Source organism: Dermochelys coriacea, chromosome 2 (genome assembly GCF_009764565.3).
Source record: "Dermochelys coriacea isolate rDerCor1 chromosome 2, rDerCor1.pri.v4, whole genome shotgun sequence".
In the NCBI taxonomy this organism is placed as follows: Eukaryota; Metazoa; Chordata; order Testudines; family Dermochelyidae; genus Dermochelys; species Dermochelys coriacea.
The window spans coordinates 249,495,726-249,518,406 of NC_050069.1; the positions used below are offsets into that span (position 1 = coordinate 249,495,726).

General features: G+C 38.1%; 1 protein-coding gene across 40 annotated transcripts in view; it reads right to left on the minus strand.

The window, feature by feature from the left end:
• ZMYND11 (zinc finger MYND-type containing 11) overlaps positions 1–22,681 on the minus strand; it is a 160,593-nt gene that overhangs the window by 21,006 nt on the left and 116,906 nt on the right. For 22 of the 40 annotated variants that reach the window (XM_043509612.1, XM_038390170.2, XM_043509599.1 and 19 more), the window contains 8 exons: positions 19,204–19,248; positions 16,191–16,352; positions 6,922–6,999; positions 6,359–6,451; positions 4,651–4,738; positions 2,635–2,690; positions 1,695–1,772; positions 1,032–1,150 (listed from right to left, as the gene is read on the minus strand). In XM_043509612.1, coding sequence (XP_043365547.1) covers positions 1,032–1,150; positions 1,695–1,772; positions 2,635–2,690; positions 4,651–4,738; positions 6,359–6,451; positions 6,922–6,999; positions 16,191–16,352; positions 19,204–19,248 — 719 coding nt within the window. The remainder of the gene's footprint in view (positions 1–1,031; positions 1,151–1,694; positions 1,773–2,634; positions 2,691–4,650; positions 4,739–6,358; positions 6,452–6,921; positions 7,000–16,190; positions 16,353–19,203; positions 19,249–22,681) is intronic. The other 18 variants (XM_038390178.2, XM_043509622.1, XM_043509611.1 and 15 more) reach the window with 2 other exon arrangements.

Here is a 22,681-nt window from a genome sequence, read left to right on the forward strand (position 1 = left end):
TAAGGTACTTATGATTTCAATATAAGTCATTCCATGATTTAAATGCAAGTAAGAGATCTTATTCATTTATCTTTGCTAGAAAATCTCCTTTTAAAGAAGTAATATAATAAGCACTTGTGGAGAGGCTGGAGACAGTTGTTTTAAGACATAGTCTATTCTATTATTTACTAGATAAATCAAGTGAAAATATACATAGTCCTTGTTAAATTAAAAAGCAACTTAAAATAAACACTTCTAAAAAAAAACCAGCTATAAAAGTCTCCAGCCTCCCTCATGATGCATTGAAATGTACTACTTTCTCAGAAACAATGAGCCAAAATGTAAATGTTGCCTCACCTCTACAATCATATACACATTGCTGCTGTAAAAGCAGCACTGATGTGCACATTCTGCAGAGCAGCAACAGCCACATTAATAGCCCTTGAACAAAATTGGGGGCTGTACTATTCTCTTTTCTTATATAATCTCACAAAGTAGCCATAGCCAAACGTTACCTAAATGAACAACCCAACCCCCTGAAGCCCTAGGTGAAAGGGATTGTTTCATTGAAGTTACAAACTTCTGAAAATTGGGCTCCACCTGAGGACTGTTGGCACAATGCTAACAATAACACCAAGACACTTTGTAATGTGTTACATCCCTAAAATGTAAACTTGTGATGCACCTTGTTGGCTAACAACATGTGCAAAGTTAGCAGTTCAGGCACCTAAAATACATCTCAGTTAATGTGTGTCTAGTTTGTATGCAATGTCTTTATTACAGGCTACTGGGAGGTGAAGAGTCATGTGCATAGGAATTAATTTGCTTTTTTACTTTAAACAGTAGAGAACATCCCGATGGCAATTCTGAAAATGGAATCTTCTATGCATCACTCATCAGCCTCTGATGTCTTACACCTGACTTTGAACTTTCTGAAATAATTATGGCAAAGTTAGGCTGGTGACTAGTTCAGCATGTTACAACATGATTGGACGGAGTAAATTTGTGTGAGGCGTGTCTATAACATGCAGCACACGGGGTTAATAAATTACCGTTGGTGGTGATGCCCAAAAAAGCGAACATCGACCTGATTGTCCTCTTTCTGCATGACTTTGGCTGGCCAAAACCCAAAACCTTTCATTTTGGCCCAAACCAACTCATGATTAGGTATCTGGAAAAAAAAAAAGTGTTTTCTTTATTATTGGGTTTGAAGTATTACATTAAGTCTTCCCACAAATATTAAGTTTAGTGTAACACCATGCTAGTATCTTAAGAACACGGTTGCTTTTTATGTCTAGTGCTCTTTTTCATTCTTATCTTCCTATGCTAGCCATACTGCTTGGATCAAAGACATTAAGAAAGTTACACACTTTTCAGAATTTGTCTGTCTACTGTACACTGAATTCCTAAGCACATCAAAAATTAAATTTGTCTTCATAGCTTTATCCAGAAACAGAGCTTTAATTCCTCTAAACTCCTTATTTCTAATGCAACTGCCCGATAACCAAGTTTATTTCCCATATTGTTATTGCTTTGGATTTCAGTTAATGTTTTTGCTTGTGTAAAATATCAGAGGTGCAGAGACTAAACAGTACATTTTAAAAAAGCTTATTCTGCTTATTTGAAGCAGAATAGTCAAGAAATGAACACCACCAGAACTGAAAGTATTTATTTTTTAAAAAGCAAGTAAATAAAAATCTGTGTCAGAAACATACACAAGGGTAGCAGAACCAATTGTCAGGACGTGCATTTGACAAATAGAAACAGTTCTTGCAAAGCTGCAGTTCATCCAGCTGAAAAACAAAAACAAGTAAATCAGCCCATGGAACACTTTCTTTGTGACAATGCTATTAACTCTTAAGTAGTAAGATTTTTAAGGTCAAATGTTCAGCCCTGCCAGCTAATTTTGTGGAATCAGTTCAATTTTGTGCAATCAGTTAGTTATAGTCATAAAGATAGTGGCAAGTTGAGAGTGGCAGAAATTTTGGCCTTAACACAGAAACATTTTTTTTTTTTACAAAAATAATGCTAATGGAACTTTAATTTATTTTTAAAGATTATACACAGCACAAGGACAATTAGCATATTTAAAGCACACTCTGAAAGCACTGAAATTAGTTGATTATGAAGGCTGAGCAAACTGTCAGCTGTCCTGAACACAACTTTCCTGTCTCATTCAATTTTTCAATTGATCATCTTGGAAATCAGTCAGAATTTGGCTTTGGGTTTGAATTAAATCAGATAAGACTGACCATTTCTGGTCTAAACATGTGTTTATATATTATTTGGAAACTAAAACTTTACTCCTGATTTCTCCTTTCCATTGACTAATCATGTCCTCCCAATTATGAAGAACTTAGTTCAGTAAGCAAAGGAATATGATAATAAATTGCAATAAAGCTGTTCTGTGTGTGTGAGAGATATAAAACTCTGGCTATGCAGAACAAAAGGAAAAGGAATTAGGAATTCACTGTGAAAAAGTTTAATTTGGGAAAGTTAATAATAAATGTTCCACATTATTTCCTTGCTTTTAGGGGAAACTTAGAAGAAGAAAGAAATTGTCATTTTAGAAACTCAATAGGACACTATTTTATACCAAATGGTTTCATCTGTACCAAATCATTTCTTTCATCTCATTTACTAGATAGTAGTTACCTCATGGCATGTGTCTTTGTAAAGCATCCTAGCTATATCAGCTTGTTCACTGTCCACTGTAAATTAAAAATAATTACCATCAATAACAACAATATAAGAACATTGCTCAAAGACTTGCAATCGCCGTCACAATGCCTTTCATGCTATAAATATATGCTTTAAAAAAACCTCATTCAGTATCTTAGCTAACATTTCTCCTATTAAATTTCCAACCATCAACTCTATTTCTCTAACTCATAACCCCCATCATGTCCATTTGTACATATATAAATATTACTGGGGACTTTTAAACTAGCTAACATGGTATGTAAGCATCTTTAGAAGTGGATTGAGGGATGGGCCACCATTAACAATCTACATGCTTCACTTTCTTTTTTAAACATGAATGCCCCAGCCCAACTGCTGCAGTTGTTCTAAAACGCTCTTTGCTACAGTATCCTTATAGAAACACAACTGTCTCTTAGAGGATTACAGCATGCAGTTTAGATGGGTCAATACCAGAAACTACCCCTTGTGGTGCTTTTACTTCCAATTAACATAACATAACAACGTAAGAATGGCCATACTGGGTCAGACCGAAGGTCCATCCAGCCCAGTATCCTGTCTACTGACAGTGGCCAATCCCAGGTGCCCCAGAGGGAGTGAACCTAATGGGTAATGATCTAGTGATCTCTCTCCTGCCATCCATCTCCACCCTCTCACAAACACAGGCTAGGGACACCATTCCTTACCTATCCTGGTCCTGGCTAATAGCCATGAATGGACTTAACCTCCATGAATTTATCCAGTTCTCTTTTAAACCCTGTTATAGTGCTAGCCTTCACAACCTCCTCAGGCAAGGAGTTCCACAGTTGACTGTGTGCTGAGTGAAGAAGAACTTCCTATTATTTGTTTTAAACCTGCTACCCATTAATTTCATTTGGTGGCCCCTAGTTCTTATATTATGGGAACAAGTAAATAACTTTTCCTTATTCACTTTCTCCACACCACTCATGATTTTATATACTTCTATCATATCCCCCCTTAGTCTCCTCTTTTCCAAGCTGAAAAGCCCTAGGCTCTTTAATCTCACTTGTATGGGACTCGTTCCAAACTCCTAATCATTTTAGTTGCCCTTTTCTGAACCTTTTCTAATGCCAGTATATCTTTTTTGAGATGAGGGGACCACATCCATACACAGTATTCAAGATGTCGGCATACCACGGATTTATATAAGGGCAATTACATTGTCTCACTGCATCAAATATTCTCTCAACACATTTTAACTTTTCCATGACTGCAAACTAGATGTCTGTATTAAACACAATACTTAATTCCCTGAGAATTCTTAGGCCCAGATCCTCAAAGGTATTTAGGCTCCTAACTTCCTTTGAAATCAGTGGGAGTTAGGTGCCTTTGCAAACCTGGGACTTAACTCTTAGAACCCAATGGATCAGCAAATATATCCTCAGTAAATGTACCAAGGGAAAGTATACTTGCCCTGACACTGCACCTGGCTTGTGACTTGTTCTGGAGCAATTCTTTCTTAACTTCTTCAAAAGAAGTCCGCCCATAGCTATGGCCATTTGAAGACTGTATGCGTTCTGTAAACGGCCAGAGACTAAACAGGTAGTCAGCACTGCTCTCCCTGGCGATATTCTTAGCAACTGGCCTGCTATTCAGCATGGAGCTGCTCTGGGATCCCACTCCTCAGACGTCACTGTTTTCCCCTTACAGCTTCCTAGGCTGAAGCAGGAATAGATTGGTAAGGGGGTAGAGGTGCTCCCATTGAGGAGGCCAGCTGCAGAGAAGGCAGTACCAGGTTTAGGGGAAATGAGGGAGGCTGGGTCCCACTGTAGAAATGAGTACTAACACAACCGCTCTTCTAGTAGCCCAGACTCTCAAGATGGCCTCACCCTCTCTTAATTAGCTGGTCCCCAAGACTCATCCAAAGTGGTCAGTTTCCTAAGAGTAAAGACACTGAGATCTATTTCCTAAATCAAATTAATGGGAAAAATATTACATGTAATACTCTACCTCCATAGAAAATCACTGTGTTGTGTAGAAGCAGCTGAGCATCTGCTTTGAACTCCTCATAACTCCTGTATTTTCCTTCATTTACTTTCTACACAAAGCAAAATATAGAACTATGAAAACTACTGGCAGAGTGACTTGTTCGTATTATGCACACAAGCTCATACAATAATATGTATTAAGCAGACAAGGTGAGTTATTGATATTGCTATGGCTCACAAACGTACTTATAACACTTCCAGGATTAGTCTGTGGCACCCTACCTGTCCAAATTTCAGTAGGTGCAGTTCTCAGGTACCAAGAGGTGCTTTAAAATTAACTTAATTAAAGGAGGGGAATTTTTCTCAGTTATAGCAAGTAAATCTGGAGTAATCCCATTCACTCCCATGGTGTGTAACAGAATAGACTATAGCCCACAGCATTTGCTCAAAGATTTGCTCCCTGTGGGACAGTGCTTTGCATCTTAGTTTCAATCCAGCATTTCATCTTCGTTTCAATTCTATGTTGAGCTCTCATATACTTTTCTAAGGGCCTCATGTTGCAGTCACCATTTTCTCAAAGGATTAACTTTCAAAGCCCATAACTTTAAACCATAACAGAGGTTTGCACTGAGTCACATTGTGAATTTTTCTAGTCCTGCCCAAGTTGAGCATGCTATGGCCTTCTCCACACTAGTAAAACATTCTTATTTGTGCGACTGTCAGTTGCACTGCCCTGGTGATAGCACCTATGAAAATTCTAGCATAGACAAAGTTCTGTCAATTTCTGGGATTTTTGCCAGCATCAACCAAACCTGCTCTGAGCAAATCTAGATCACCTGGTGCTAAAATGTCCAAACTGTCTACTCTGGCAACTTCCACCTCTGGAGGAGTGCAACTGGTGGTAGTTTCACCAAAAAATGTTAGTGCAAGTGTGATTTCATGTTTCAAGCAACACTAAATTCTATTTTATAATATTGAAAATCAAGAACCCCCAAATCTACAATTAAAAAAATAAATAAAAATATCTACAAGTAGCACAATGTATCATATAATTTTAGATGCAATATTCAGTAAAGTATTAATCCTTACAAGGAAAGCCCCCATCTCCTTTGATTTCATAACTCATGAACATAATCACCTTACAGAGAAAGGATTATATATTAACCAGTATTTTAATTTTAGAAGAAATTAACATAAAAGGTGTTCAAGTCATTCCTGCTATTTGTGATCAACCAAAATGTTTGGCATTTTATGAATCATGATGTTTGGAAAGCAGATGTCTGTAACTGCTTTAACAAGAAAAAAATGGAATATTTGGTCAAATATGTTCTTATGGCTTGTTTCATTTGCCATTTTACTTATTAGCCAGATTTTCAAATTTAGATGCCTAACTTTAGGTACCCAAATCCATCTTTAGGCAACTAAATAAATAGCCTGATTTTTCAGAGGTGCCGAACATCCATATCTCCCATTAAAATCAACTGGAACTGAGGGTGCTCTGTGCCTCTGGAAATCAGGCACATTTTTAGGTGCTGATATAAGGATTTGGGTGCCTAAACTTTAGCCACCCAAGTTTGAAATGTTAAATGCTTATGACAGAAGCCACAGCAGAAACGAGCATGGAAAGAATTAAATAACAAGAATTAGTACTTTGGTTCATAACATTCTGGCTTCACTTTTAAAGACAGAACAAAATTTCGCTTAGGAAATCAGAAAGTATGTGACTGTACTTCTTGTATAGTAGGAACATCAACAGCTGAGTGCACCAGCCTCCTATACATTGGGTGCTTGTTGTCCTTCCCCTTCTTGTTTAGATCGATAGCCTGAAAGAACCAAGAGACAGTATGTGAAAAATAATTATTTCATGTTACATTAATTTAAGTACTTCATATAAGGAACAGGGAGCCATACAATCGCATGCCAGAGGTGGAGAAAGGGAAAGGAGTGTTTCACCTTGATTTTGTGTCTCTGTAATATCTGAAAAGAGTCCATTCCCCTGGAGGTGTGGGGTCCTTGCACAGGCTATTCCAGCCAGAAGTATGAATAATCTGTATACTGGGCCATGGGCTGTACACAAACACAAACCACAAACCATTCCACAGGAGGATGTGTAAGAAGGAATGGCTCTTTGTGTTCCCCGCTCCCTTGCACACTTATGCATGGGGTGACCATAATATGCCCCTAATTGAATACAACATATTTAAAAAGGGGACATCAGAAACATTTCCCAACTCTCTACTACCCTCTCTATGCAAACCACCGCCTTGGAAAAGCGACATTCTTTCAGACTCACCCGCTCCTTCATACGAGAGACAATGAATCGCAAGTATGTGCTCATCTCTTGCTTGCTTGTGTTTTTCTTCTTAATGCTCTGTTTAAAAAAAAACCCCAGTCAACTATTTTTTAAAAATCTGACTTAAAAAAACCACAACAGCAACCTTCTGTATTACAAAGATTTTAAAAAGGTACATTTGCCTCAGATTAAATAATATAATTAGTTAAGGAAAATCTCTTCTTCAAAATTGGTACTGCTAATGCACAAGAGTAACAGTCAAAGCATCATGGTGATACATGAATTATGTACTTTGCTGACGACTTCAGTTACAGAAGAATTAGGTGCTTAATTTCCATTTATTGTGTTCTTAATGCCTCCTCAAATGCTCTCACACAAAAAAAGTGCAGAATTACTTTGTCTTAATAAAATGAAGTAATGAAGAAAGGCTAGGATCAGAGTAAAATTACAACTTATTATTTAATGGTCAACTTATCAGCAAGGTATTACTATCTATCTACCGAAAGACAGGAAGAAAGCTTAAAAAAAAATAAAAATGCCCATAACAGCTGCAAATGATATGCTTACTAGGCAAGCAGAAACTGTTTAGCATGAATTAAAGTATAGTATTGTCACTACAACTATGAGTAAAGTGATAGCTCCTCTTTGCTCTTTTCCCGGCCTCCTGTAGGTCTTCCACATTTAAAGTGCAGTTCTGTGCTGAAAAGAGACCGTAAAAGCAGCAATGTGGGGTTCCATGTTTATTATCACTCAGTGATTTCCATATGATCACTTCACAAGCAAAAAGGATTTCTTTGGTTTTGTTTTTCCCTACCTTCCAGCCTTGAATACTCAGCCTGGTGACTGAGTGTTAGGTTGAGTTCTTACCTTCTCATGCATTTCATTGTCACCACTATGAAGATGAAAGACTAAATTAGGCTCAAAGTTACATCTCTGTAACCTCCAGGTCTTCAAATTATGACTTCAGTGACACCTGTGCAAAGCATGGTCTTTAATAAGGTTTGCAAAGATGCAACTGATTGGAACTTAGGGCTAGTCTACACTGGCAGCGCTTTAACATGCCTTGTGTGGTTTCGGCGCACTAAAAAAACCCAGCGCTCTAAGAAAACTCAATGAGGGGCGTAGCTAGCAATGCCAGCACTGGGGCACTATTTAGACAGGCACTTTACAGCGCTGAAACTTGCTGTGCTCAGGGATGTGTTTTTTCACACCCCTGAGCGAGAAAGTTGCAGCACAGTTAACTGCCAGTGTAGACAAGCCCTTGCAAATAATACTCTTTGTGATGCACAAAAAGGAACAGAATCCAATTCACACCTTCTTAGCTAAGCTGGCTCTGCAAAAGCTAACGGGAAAAATTTATAATATCGTATTTCTCTCACTGGAGATTTAAGGGATGACCCTGAATATACCAAGGGAGCAGATCAGCACCATTTTTACATATTTACTTTTTATAATTACACTTTTAAGGCCAAAACCCTTGCACTTTAAGGTTAAAAAATGGACAATATTTGATTGAGTCTCATTTTGCCTTTACTCCTTCTGAAATGTATTGTCAGCCAACTATAGGCTTTTCTATTATGGCAAGTTCATAACCTGCTCTTCTCAGGACTTATACAACGTCCACTATATCTTTCTTAAAGTGAAGGGACCAAAGTTGGCTACAGTACTCCAGATGAAAGCATGCATACCATTGTTTAACCAGATGGATATCCTTAAAGAATTGGGCTCACATCTTTATAATACATCTCAGCAGCCTAAATACTAAAGTTTTAATTGCTACTATATACTAAACATACATCTTCATTGTGCTAGCCATATCAACACTTAAGCATTTTTCCTCACACAAGACTGCAGACATGGGATGAAATTCACCACTGTGCAGAGGGCCAGCCCAAGGATAGTCTAGCACTCATGTTATACCTAAGCCCTATGTTCAGGACTTAAGTGGTGCATAGGCTTTTTTCTAGCCTCTGTATGGAGGTGAATTTCATCTTTAGAGCTCAACTGCATTTATTTTGTCAATGTGCATTACTGTACATATCTCCATGTTCAATTTTACTTGCTATGAGACTACCCAATCTGTTTAAATGCATCTCAACTGCTATCTTACATAAAACATAACAGTTCGACTCCATGGAAACCTAAATGAGCATTAAAAGATAACTGTGAACTAGCTGATGTCATTTTAAGGTTTTAAATAAGCAATAGAGTGCAATGTGTGTGCTTCTAATGACACTGCATTTGAATAGACTGAAACTCATTAGGACACAATAAAATTCACTTGCCTAGCCCAGTCTCTCTCTATATTTCCCTTCCTGGCATAGTCTTGAATTCATCATCTGCAGAAAATATCCCCAAATTAATATGAATATTTTTTCATGCGTTGGTCTGCAGGACAGATTTGTAGAGAGAATATATAAGATAAATGGGTTGTAGTCTGATACCTAAGCCTTTAATAAAAGACAGATATCTGGCTTTGCTGTTAATCACAAGTGGTGATGAAAACTACAGTACCATAATTAATTAGCCAATTTGGCCAGGATCTATCCACTTCTCCCCAATTCTCTACACTGGTTTATTTTAGGAAAAATCTTATTTGCAGTTTTGACGTCTAAAATTCATTACTTTTGAGATTTTAAGTAATGAAAGCCAAGGAGCCAGCAAAATGGCTTTTTTACTGTCGGTTTAGTCTCCTGGCTGTACAACTTCCAATCACCTCTTTAATAAACTAAATTATAATCAAGACTTTTCTTTTACTTTTCTACAAAGATTTTCCCTTCATCAGATATTTGTTGCTCATGCTTAGTTTGGAAGCCATGTTGGGAAAAGGTGTCACTGAAAGCTTATGCTTATGCTCAAATAAACTTGTTAGTCTCTAAGGTACCACTAGTACTCCTGTTCTTTTTTTAAAAATGTCTTCCTATCATTTAAAAAAGCTATTACATATACTTATGCTAACATGCAAAATTAGTACTTCTAAATACTCAAAATATTTTTAGAGTAGTCCAACTCAAGCTACTTAAAGCAAGAGGATGGATAATGTTAGATCTGGGGCCTGATTCTCAGTCATACTGAAACTCAATTACATTGCTTTGGCAGTGCAAAGGAATAAGAGTAAATTATAATCACATCCACTTTAAGGACCATTTCACATAGACAACACAGTATAAAGGGATCTCAGTGTAAATGAGAATCAGACCAAGCGCTCTTTTAATCTCTCATTTTTTGGGGTGAGAAAAAAATATGAATTTGTGTACTTTTGAAGTTGGAAGAGCCAGGCAGAGTGCAGTGAGGAAGTACACTCTATAACCCTTCCCACACCTCCGCTAGTGCGAACCTTCCCTGCCTGGCAACAGACCTTCTGTTTAAGTACCAAGCTTCTCAAGAGCAGTTTATTATGGCCTGATCCAACTCCCACCTGAAGTCCAGGGGGAATCCCTACACTGGCCTCATTTGGAGTTGCATCAGGCCCTCCGTCGTGCCAATTTATGAAGTTATTTTGCTGCCATGCCACCTTGCCTTGTGATCCCATAATACTGTAAAGAGTTGGCTTTGTTAGTGTGTATGTATATACTGCATATATGTGTATGTGGGAAGACTCTAGTACAGGAGGTCTCATGCAGAAGATGCATGTGCTTTGGGAGAAAAGGACCAAGGTTCTAGTCTGGCTCCTTGCTTGTGTGTCCATGATTTATAAGTCACTTTTAAATATGGGACTTGAGTGTTTCGAAAATGCTGCTCTTTAATCTGTAAATCAGTTTATATTTGTAAAATGCTTTGGGATCCTATGGAGTGAAGTTTAAGATCTGATGTGAGTAGGGCACACATGGCAGGGGCTGGGAGTCAGGGCTCCTGAGATCTCTTTGCAGTTCTGTCACTGATTTGGCAAGTCCCTGAACTCTGTATTATACTTAAGGCTGAGAGTATGTCACAGAGGTCCTGGATTCTGTGACTTTCCAGGACCTCTGTGACTTCTGCAGCACCTGGTGTGGCTGGCCGCTGCTGGGACAGTTTCAGGCCACTGCCCTCCTCCCTGCCCCCAGCAGCGACAGGAATTTGGGTGCATGTGGGAGGGGGCTCAGGGCTCGGGCGCAGGAGGGGGTAAGAGCTCTGGGCGGCTCTTACCTTGGGGGGGAGGAGCAGCTCCCCAGAAGCGGAAACATGTCCTTCCCTCTCAGCTCCTAGCTCTGTATGCTGTCTCCGCCCACAGGCACTGCCCCTACAGCTCCCATTAGCTGTGATTCCCAGCCAATCAAAGCTGCGGAGCTGGTGTTTGGGGCGGGGACAGTGTGTGGAGCTAGGAGCTGAGGGAGGGACATGTCGCTGCTTCCAGGGAGCTGTGAGGAGCCGGATAGGGATCCTGCCAGCCCTCCCACCCCCACCAGGGATCCCAGGCCGCGCGCTGCCACCTGTCTCCTCCAGCATCCGCGTCACCCCCAGGCTACCCCCCCCCGCAAGATTTAGTCAGGGGTATATAGTATGAGTCATGAACAGGTCATGGGCCGTGAATTTTTGTTTACTGCCTGTGACCTATCCATGACTTTTACTAAAAATACCTGTGACTAAACCATAGCCTTAATTATACTTACCCAGTGTCATCTCCAATTGAGTTGCCTCCCTGCTCCACTTGTCCAATCATTCCAACCCCTACATAGAGAATGCCTTCCATATCCTGTCAGCCAGGCAGTTACCTTTTAAAATCATGAGAACTCTTCTCTTCCATGATGCCCACAATAAATGAAACAATAGTATTCTCCATTTTGGCTCTTCATCTATCTTATTTTATATTAAACAAAATATCTTGAGTGACCACCATAATCTGCACAAAACAAACCTGAACAACTGAACCATTGTACTGTTATAACCCTCATCCTTCTGTCCCTCTAACCCTCTGTACTGTGTGTGCCCCTCTACTCAACATACTATGTCTATGGGTAGATTGTTAACAATGGGGACAACTTTCTATATATTCCATGAACTGCTTCACACTACTGAGCACTAAAATATACAGAATATAGATCATTGTAGTTTTTAGTATCTTAAACTCTCTGTGCTCATTACCCCTGTATAAAGATACTTACCTACCTCACTGAGCGGCTGCAAGTCGTAATTGTTTGAAAGCCCTTGGATGAAAGATACAAATTATAATGATGAGCTGAACAAGAATGCACTAGGATCTAGATGAAGCCAAATCTTGCCCTGAGGTGGGTGTGTGGGTGTGAAAATGGGACATGTTACTGCCTTGAATCACCCTGCCTTAGTGGGCTGTAGCCCATGAAAGCTTATGCTATAATCAATTTTTTAGTCTCTAAGGTGGCACAAGTACTCCTGTTCATCTTCTTTTTGTTTCTTAAGAAAATCTTAAATGGACATGATCACAGTTGGTAACACTCAAAAGTTGACCTGTTTTTATTTCTACTTATGAAGTCCATGCAAATCTTTGCATGTATCAGTTTTTCCAAAACAAATGATTCAGTACTTTTTCTCAAAAAGAAAAGGAGTACTTGTGGCACCTTAGAGACTAACAAATTTATTAGAGCCATCCGATGAAGTGAGCTGTAGCTCACGAAAGCTTATGCTCTAATAAATTTGTTAGTCTCTAAGGTGCCACAAGTACTCCTTTTCTTTTTGCGAATACAGACTAACACGGCTGCTACTCTGAAACCAGTACTTTTTCTGGTATTATTTTCTTTTTTAGTTCCTCTAATAGGTGCCAAATTAACAGCAGTGGAAAATGAAATTCTTTCTTTTATCCACCCAACAAGAAGCAACACCACTGCAATCTTCCCATTTCCCCTACTGACTCACCAATCTGCCTTTACCATGTCCTCGAGGGACCATTTTGATACCGGTGAAAGACTATCTGATCTTCACACCCATTTGATAGCGTTTCTCTGTTGTTACCTATCTACCAGAAACTGGGCTGAGAGCACCAACATAAAGCAACAATTAGTCAGCAGTCAGTGACAATTTCCAGTCACTACCAACCTGGACTGGATTTGAACCTATGCTTGACTCTGTACTCTCTTACCGGTGCTGAAAGCTATGCAATATTACCCCAAATATTCACACTGGTCCTTTAAAAACAAAAGAGCCAGAAGCTCAGCACTCAATGGAAGGAAACAAATTTCAGAGCCATGCTTCCAAAGAGCTTAATAAACATTGTGGAGGGAAAAATATTTTAAAATTATGAATATCCTTGACAGTGTACTTTGTAAAATGTTGCTGGAGCAAGCAGGTGAGCAAAATAAAGCTGTATCGGGCAACTGAAATATCACACCCAGCAACCATGTGATGAACAGTCCAAAAACTTGGTGACCTGGGCAGCATTACATGGGAAACCTTTTAATAAGAATGAAGTGTTCTTAGAGTATTTCTCCAATATATTCTGTTTCAAAACACACTTTCCTTTCTCCTTTCTAAAGAGCTGTGAGATCTTTGGATGTGAAAGATTCTGTGCACTGGCATTAGAGTGAAATATTATTAGACACGCATATTTTTTGTACCAGCTAATATTTTTCTTGTATGTATACATTTACTGCTGACAATGGAAAGTAAATTCCTCTGCCCTTTCACAAGAGAGTTAAGCTCTGTTATGTCTTTTGGACATCAACCAAGACACCCTAAACTATTATGATTTTGAGGATGCTCTCTCTCTGTCTCTTTTAAAATAAAATTAGAATAGAGAGTCACCTGCTGGAGATGGCCGTAAAATACAGAACAGCTCCCAAACCTGTGGCCAGGTGTGTGGGACTGGACAGCAATTCAAATCTCCCTCTTGCCTCCTGAGGACCCACTAGTCCACTGCTGCAGAACTGAGATGGGTGGGAAGCAAGTCTGGTTAAGCAGAAAGCAAGCAAGCAGTGCTGTTGAGGGGAGGAAGTGGTATTCATAGTACAAAATGGAAGTCTTTTGTGAAAGAGGCTGATAGTCACCTGTGGCCAGTGAGTGAGCTGCAAGGTCACTTGCAGAAATGGGTCAGAAAATGAATGAATCACAAAGGCCAATAAATGTGTTCTCAAGGAAATAAAAAATGGACCAGTAGGCACAAGGGCACATCACTCATAGAAGAGAGGATGAGTTTCAAAATATTTTCTTCAAGGTAAATGTTTGTTTAAAATCATCAGCTTAAACTAATGGAATTCAAGATTCTAGGATTAAAGTAAAATTTATCTCAAAACTAGCTACCCCATCTATTTGTATACACTGGATAGTGAATAAGATCCTCTGATGCGACAGTGGTCATATCACAGCAGATGAAAGGGGGAAGAAAATGGCTTTAAGTCATTGTACTCTCCTGGTCCTCAGTTGTAATTTAAAACAACCTCAGTCTGGAGCGGAGTTTGGGATTTGGTCCAGCATATCTAATTTTAACTGCATCTGTGAGTTATGTGTGTGTTTGTTATGTGCATCAACAGTGATTTAAAAGATCTATTTAAAAATTCCAAGGATTGTAGGATTGCTCTGGGTTGCATTCCCCTGAGTGGTGAAATTAAATGCTAAGAAAGCAGAATATATTGTCCTCTACAGGCAAATGCCACACAGGTGCCATTTTTGGGATATACTCTGTATGTTCATATGGAAAGTATTAACATGCTTTTATTTTTTATTACTCTTACTCGTCCTTCCCTCCCACTTCCTTTCTTTCCATTTCACTCCCTTATTTGTGCTGACTTGGTTACCTTACACTTCCAGAAGCCTGTAGCTTTCAGTATGCCCTGACTCAATGAATCAGAAGGTGTTGCTTTTTTACAATTAGCATCTGGATGACTGTCAAGTCACAAGTAAGAGAAATATGCTTGACTTTAAAAAAAAAAGCAACCCTAATAACTATGTGGCCTCCAACAGCTTCTCTGCAGCGTAAAGAGAGTGGACACCCACATCCCTGGCAGCAGAGACCATCTCTGGGTTGGCTCGCTGTACAAGATCTGGTTCCAAACCTACATCTAGGGAATCTAATCTTGCTTTCAGCATCCCAATGCCACAGAGCAAATAGTAGTGTTGAATGCTTTCTGCACCAGTAGTTCCTCTTTTAAGAATTCAGATGTAGTTTTCCCCTCCACTTAATTAAGGCTCAGAATGTGCCCTTTGCCCCACTCCTTGAGCGTATGCAGGAATACTAACGGTAAGGGGATGCAGCTGGATAATTCAAGGCCAGGTGCCAATGAACAATAGCATGTCTACATGCCATTAGGCAAAGTAAACAACATCCCTGCCCATTCCTGTAGTGCACATAAAAACTACTCTCCTCCCACCATGCTCAAAAGGACAAAACCTTAAAAAGAAAAGTAATATATAGAGGCTATGGGTGAAATCCTGGCCCTACTGAAGCCAATGGGAACACTCTCACTGACTTCAATAGGGCCAGGATTTCATCCCATATTTTTGAAAGCTGCCCTAGTATGTCTCTGATTTTTATAATGTATAATTTTATTCCAATAGAGTAAAAGCCTTAATAACATGATTACTAAACTGCAAACATTCACATTATGGTTCAGAAAAATACACTATATTTAAAATGACCATCAATAAAATAAATAGCATCTTGAACAGTATTTTATATGCTCATTTCCATAATACACTGCAATCTCACATTACACTCATACATACACACTTTTCTACATACACTCCAACTGTATGCATTCATATAAATAAATAAAAGTTAATGGGGAAAATATAGAATTATGAAAGCTACCTAAATACCTACCTGACTATTCCATTTGGTCTTTACCAAAAGATATAGTTTTCATTTCCATTCCCTCTTCCCACAGATCATTTATCAACAATAGCAGAAGCTACCTCAGGATCTGATAAAAGTGGACAGGGTGCAATTCAAAATATTTAATGGGCACAAAAAGGGTAGTACTGAAGATATAGAAGTTTTGTCTAAATACAGTGAAATCTTCCTATAAGGACTTTGTAGGAAGTGCATGGATTAAATATTTCATAGCAAGATGCTTACACAGAACGAATTAACTTCTTAGTGCTGAAAACCACAGTAGCATTCAGAAATACCAGAAAGGCTTATAGTGAGGAAGCATTATATTTGTCTAAGTGTTATACAAACTTCCTTCAAAGGATCTTCAAAAAAGCAGTCATCTATATGCACAGTATTTTGGAATCTTTGTACAGGTACGCTATGTATGTATCATTGTTTCGATAGGCAATACTTAATCCATTAACCTGGCCAGACCATCTGTGCCACCTTAATGAAACTATTAATGAATATCAACCCTCTAAGCAGCACATTAAAGCTCATAGGTACTCACCCTGCAAACTGGGCACTGCCAGTGACTACTGCTGTCTCTAAGCCTGAACTCATCAGACAAACACTTGGAATGATACACACGAAAACACAGGTCACATATCAACACCTCTCCAGGCAAATGGCATTCAAAACAATACCAGTCATGATTTTCTGTTTCCCAGTCCTACAAAAAATACAAAATAATTTGGTATGATATTGTCATTATCTGCAGCAACTAAGAACAAAATTGATACTTCTTAACGTCCAGCAGCAGTTAGACATTATAAACATTGAAAGAAGTGTACTGTACCTCATTTCTGTTTAAAAGCCAAGAATAAAAACCTATATACTAAAAAAACTTTATTAATGTAACACACTATAACTTAAACATAATACGAATACTAGCCATTATTTCTTTTAATGTCTGGTTAGTAACACAAACCCAAATATGAGCTATGTCCCAAACTATACATTAAAAATCTCCATAATAAAAATATTTTTTTTGGTTCTAGTTTTGTATGATATAACCTATTAACCTTTTATTTCAGATACTTAATTGTTAGACTACCCAAACACACATTTGTGATTAGCACTGGATCTTAACAAATTGCAGATCAGTGTTCTCTTTTCCCTTTCGAAAGATGTGGTGTATTTTCTAACATAAATTACTAAAGTGTGGTGCCTAACCGTCTTCTACACTATTAGAAATGACAAGTTTTCAGTTCTAAAGTGTGAATTACAAAGCATAAATAAAATGACGAACCTATTAGTTAAACAAAAATTTCTGACACGCCATTCCCATACAATTCAGAAAGAAAAAAGTTTTATCTGCAGTGCTGGTCATTACTAGGATTATTCCTGGAGTACTGCATGGAAGACAAAAATGTGATTCTACTGATACACAGATTTGTTTTGATACATTTTCCTTGAAAATTTAGCCTCAACTGCCAAATTCTGACCTCTGATACATGTGTGTAATCCTCACTGACATCAATGAGAGGAGCATGCATGTGACCGGAGCCAGAATTTAGCCCCAGGAGTCTACAACGCTAAAATATAGACAAAATTTCTAGTGGTCCCCATTAAATGTTTATATTTGCCAATGTTATCTGAAATGCACAGTTTCCCTATACTTAGAACAGAAAATAACTTCCAAAGCTCAGATATCACTCTGATTCCTTTCAATGGCAAACACTGCACTTTTCAATTGATTTTCATTTCTTTGAAAGAATTACTCTGATTAATTCTGACCAAATGATTTTTACCCTCATCTTGTGGAGGTGGTGCTAGTATTGTCCATAAACTGTTGGAAAAGATGTTCTCACCACATCTAGTCCGACCAAGGCTGGTCCAGAGTCCTGAGAATCCTCATTTCTCCATGCCTGGGAACTACTGTCACTTTATTCCTTGCACGTGAGTGACCTCCTCCAACACAGCATCTCCACTGTTGCTGAGTAGGAGATGTTTATACAGCAAGTGGCAGTTATCATTTCCTTGTCCCTGAAGAATAACTGTATTGTCTCCATGACCCACCTGAGTAGAAAACACCCTTGGACCCAAACCCAGGTCTCCTACACCCGAGAACACATAGTATTAATGCCAAAATAACAGGAAAATAGTTTTATTAACCTTCATCAAATTCTCTTTGAACTCAGAACCTTGGGAATGAAAATATTAATATGTTGTCCATACCTGTAGCTCAGGATGTAATAAGACTTTTGTCCTTTTTACTCACTGGATCTAATTTTCAAAATTTGTGGACCTCAGCTCTGATAAATTAGATTTTGCTATGATGTCTACATACAGTACACTCACTTTACCAAGCCCCTCCGAGCAAAGTATAATAGCAATACACTTCAGAGTATGTGATTTGCTACTACACTAACAAAGAGCTATCAAAATGAAACATCAATTTGGGTACATTTTCCATTTCCTATTACTATTCCTCTTTATGTAACTTTACAAAACTTCATCCATAGCAATAAGGCCAGCTAAGGAAGAGAGAGAATTAACTTTTGATCAAACATTTTCCTAAATAAAAATCAAGATGACTCAAGTCCATTTGTTGTGGCTAGTCATAGGAAGGTACTTTACCATAGGATTAGGTAGTTCACAATTTTGTAATGATTATTGAAAGAACTAAATACTTTAGTACATTCCAGATGTGCCATTTAGTTGAAATATACTGCCAGTTGAATGCAAGGTTTTATGACCATGGTCAAATACACTTGCTGGGAAGAAAAAGGATATGGCCAAGCCAAAAATTATGTATGACCTTAAATAAAACAGCGGCAGACCGTAGAATTCACACTATAGAGTTTTAAAAACAAATCTCTCTGTACTTTTTGTCCTTTTCATAGAAGGTATTTTCAGTTAATTGAAGTACATAAGGTGCATGTATATATAAAATAAAAATCATTTTATGCACAATAGTCATTATTTTAAAAACAAATAAATAAAAGGCAAAATGTCCCTTGTGAAAAATACACTCTTGGCTTCAACAGTCAAGTTACACAAATAAATTCTCCTCTAACAGCAGTGAAACCTCATTTTCTTCAGTTGGTTTGTATGACAGTGAATGGAAAGGTTCTGGCCCCCAACATATTTCCCTTGCAGGAAACTAGAGTTATTTAAATAAAGTCTGATGGCCAATGTTCTTGTCACAAAAGGTACAAGTTCTTAAAATAAAGCCAAGAACAAACATAGCTAACTCTGCATTTACAAAGTTTACCACCAGGTGTCACCACCCACTACGAAAATGGCTGATTAAAGGGCCACCATTGCAACTACACATCTTGAAGTTTAACACGTGAGTAACCACTTCCAGCTGCCACAGAGAAAACAAAATGAAACTCTAAGTAAAGTGTTGGCTAAATTCAGATCTGGAATTGATAAGGATGATGATGGTGTGATAAATAAAATAACTCTAAAAATAAGATGCAGTAATCTAAACTATCCTAATGAAAGAGAAATGTAGCAGAAAATAACAGAAAATATAACAGAATTTAAGACCACATAGTGCAAAAGTTGTTCACCTTGTTTTTTGCTGTTGTCCGGGAGAAAGGCTGCATACTGTAGGCCTTTCAAAATAAAAAAACAAAACATCTTGGTATCTATACTGTAATCCATCTTATTATCAGGATATACACAGTCTAGAAGTAATTCAAACATGGTGATGGGGAAATCATATAGTCACTTCTACCATCTGTTTGCATACATTTCCTCCTATAAATTTTGCATACTATCGTATCTACTAGCATTTTCATCACATTTTAGTGTGCTACCAAAAACTGTCCCATGCACTTACACTACTTTAGGAAAAAAAACAGAAAAAAACCTAAAACATAAAAACCCAAAACCCAGCAGCATGTAACCTCTGACATCTCCAAAAATGTTAGAGGAACTAAAATGTGCACTCAGATGCGAATACCAAACGGGCATGGGGAAAAACATGACTGTCACATCATATAATTTACTGTACTGGTGTCAATTCTTTGACAAATTAGGGAAATACCTTATTTTCTGTGTATTATCAACAGTTGTATTGTCATTTTACAAATAACATTCATAGTCCTTTTGATCTGCTTATGAAATACAAGGTGATACAAATTCATGGGGGCCATTTGGAATGAACCAGGACTCCGCTGCAAGTACACAATTTGCCAATATTATTTTTTCTTATGAGTAGCAAGAGAAACCTCCTGGGTCATTGCACTAACAGAAAAAGGGAATCCCCATCCAGCAGCTGCCCCACTGCTCAAGTTCACTAGTTCACTGGCACCCAGTGATTGGCCACAGCCCCCAAGAGGGAGCTGACTTGGCAGTAAAGTTACATAGCTTAGATATAACATAACATAAGCTCATTTTATTCAGCTGTTCCTTGACTTGTAGATGCATGCATTAGCAGAATAGAAGATGTATACATTGCAGGCTGTATTTAACAGGCAAAGACTGTATTATGCTATGCAGAATTGGATGGGATGGTGTGGTGTTCTGTTATTCTGTTGCATTGATATTTTATATTAAAATTAATTGAATTCTACATCATAAAGGTGACTTTGCACTGAAGTCAACAGGACCTCAGTGTGCTCAGCACCTTGAAGGGAGGCAATTCCAGCAACATGCAGAATTTGGCACAAGGGACAACCAACCGGTGGATTCACTTTCATGTGTTTTGTCTTATATAGGCTTTGGTGTCTTTTTTAACGCAAATATATAAATTTACACCTGAACCCTAGAAAAATAACATGGGACAAAAAATGATAGGCTATCCAGAACATTTGACATTTTACATATAGATAAACTCAAGGGAACAGAGTGAGTCAGCATGCCGTAGCCTTTTCTATTGAATAAAGTATATATTTGTTGTCATGGTGAGAATAACTTTCAGCCTATGAAGAAAGTGTTCATTATAAGGCAAATGTACATGGGAGAGAAATGCCTGTTCATTACTAAAGGAGATTTACTTAGTTATAACTGAAATAGGTAATCTGTAATTTGGATAATGTGTCAGTCTGCAGTATAATTAACATACCATTAAGTAGGAGATGTGTAGTATATATTGACAGGAAAATTATCAGTAACAAGGCATCACCACTGTAACTATTAGACCACTTCCATATATTAGTGAGCGAAGAGAAACGGCAGTCATAATTACAGCAAAAAGTGTATAAAACAAAACAGTGAATTAATATAAAAGGCACAGAACTAGTATTTAGTCATAATCACTCTGGTGCTAAGCTTTTATATGAAACTGTAATAAGAAAATAAATGTGTGGTTACCCCATTCTGTAGAGATTTTTTTCAAAAGGGGTCACCTCTCCGTCACACAACCAGTATATTTTATTAACATTGGTAATTTCTTACCTGTTAATTTGATTTCCCCAAATCCTTTAATGTTAGCTCAGACAGCAGGTACAAGTGACTCAATCAGCAAATGGAAACGGGGGGGTGGAGGGGGAGGGAGAGAGAAGCAAAACTCTAATGATGAAACTTCCCTAGAAAGGGACCCTGCTGGTTGATCCTGCTCTGTTACAGACTTCCCAAGCCATACAAATTATTGCTACCCCCTTTGACCCAAGCAGTTAGTAAAACTGAGGGGTCTTGCTGACTGTTTCCATTATGAAGAAAAATTGATGATGGAGTCAGGTATTTCTTTGATGCAATCCTGTTTATTTAAAAAGAACACACATAAGGTCTGTTTCCATAAACACGGTAGGAATCAAACAACAGGAGACAGTTTCTTTGCTTGCAGTTCCAAGCATCTTTCCAGCCATCACTCTACCCAAAAGCTCCCTCACTTGGCTTTTCTTCGAGGTCATGCTACAAGTGCTTCTCTAGCTGTCTCTGGAGATTCCTTGCTGTCTTCTTTGTGTGCTTCTATTATGTTTCTGCTGCTTTCCTCATACACACTGGTCCCTCAAACAACATCCATTCAGCCCCTACTCCACATAGTTAGATTCCTGACTGGCCTTGCATGTGGCCTGAGTTTTGGATGGTAGCTCCTATTGTTCAAACTATCTATTTCGTAAAGGAGTTTAATTGCTTTTTATTAGGACTGTCAAGCAATTAAAAAAATAATTGCAATGAATCACGCTGTTAAACAATAATAGAATACCATTTATTTAAATATTTTTGGATGTTTTCTACATTTTCAACTTTATTGATTTCAATTTCAACACAGAATACAAAGTGTACAGTGCTCGCTTTATATTTATTTTTTATTATAAATATTTGCACTGTAAAACAAAAGAAATAGTATTTTTCAATTCACTTAATGCAAGTACTGTAGTGCAATCTCTTTATCATTAAAGTTAAACTTACAAATGTAGAATTATGCACAAAAAATAACTGCATTCAAAAATAAAACAATGTCAAATTTTAGAGCCTACTATTCCACTCAGTCATACTTCTTGTTCAGCCAATTGCTCAGACAAACAAGTTTGTTTACATGTGCAGGAGACAATGCTGCCCACTTCTTTTTTACAGTGCCATCTGGAAGTGAGAACATGCATTTGCATGGCACTGTTGTAGCCAGCGTTGCAAGATATTTATGCTCCAGATGTGCTAAAGATTCACGTGTCCCTTCATGCTTCAACCACCATTCCAAGGGACATGCATCCATGCTGGTGATGGGTTCTGCTCAATAACGATCAAAAGCAGTGCAGACCAATGCATGTTCATTTTCATCATCTGAGTCAGATGCCATCAGCAAAAGGTTGATTTTCTTTTTTGGTGGCTTGGGTTCTGTAGTTTCTGCATCAGTGTGTTGCTCTTTTAAGACTTCTGAAAGCATGCTCCATACCTCGTCTCTCTCAAATTTTGGAAGGCACTTCAGATTCTTAAACATTCGGTCGAGTGTTGTAGCTATCTTTAGAAATCTCACATTAGTACCTTCTTTGCATTTTGTCAAATCTGCAGTGAAAGTGTTCTTAAAACGAACAACATTCTGGGTCATCATCCAAGACTGCTATAACATCAAATATATTGCAGAATACAGGTAAAACACAGAGC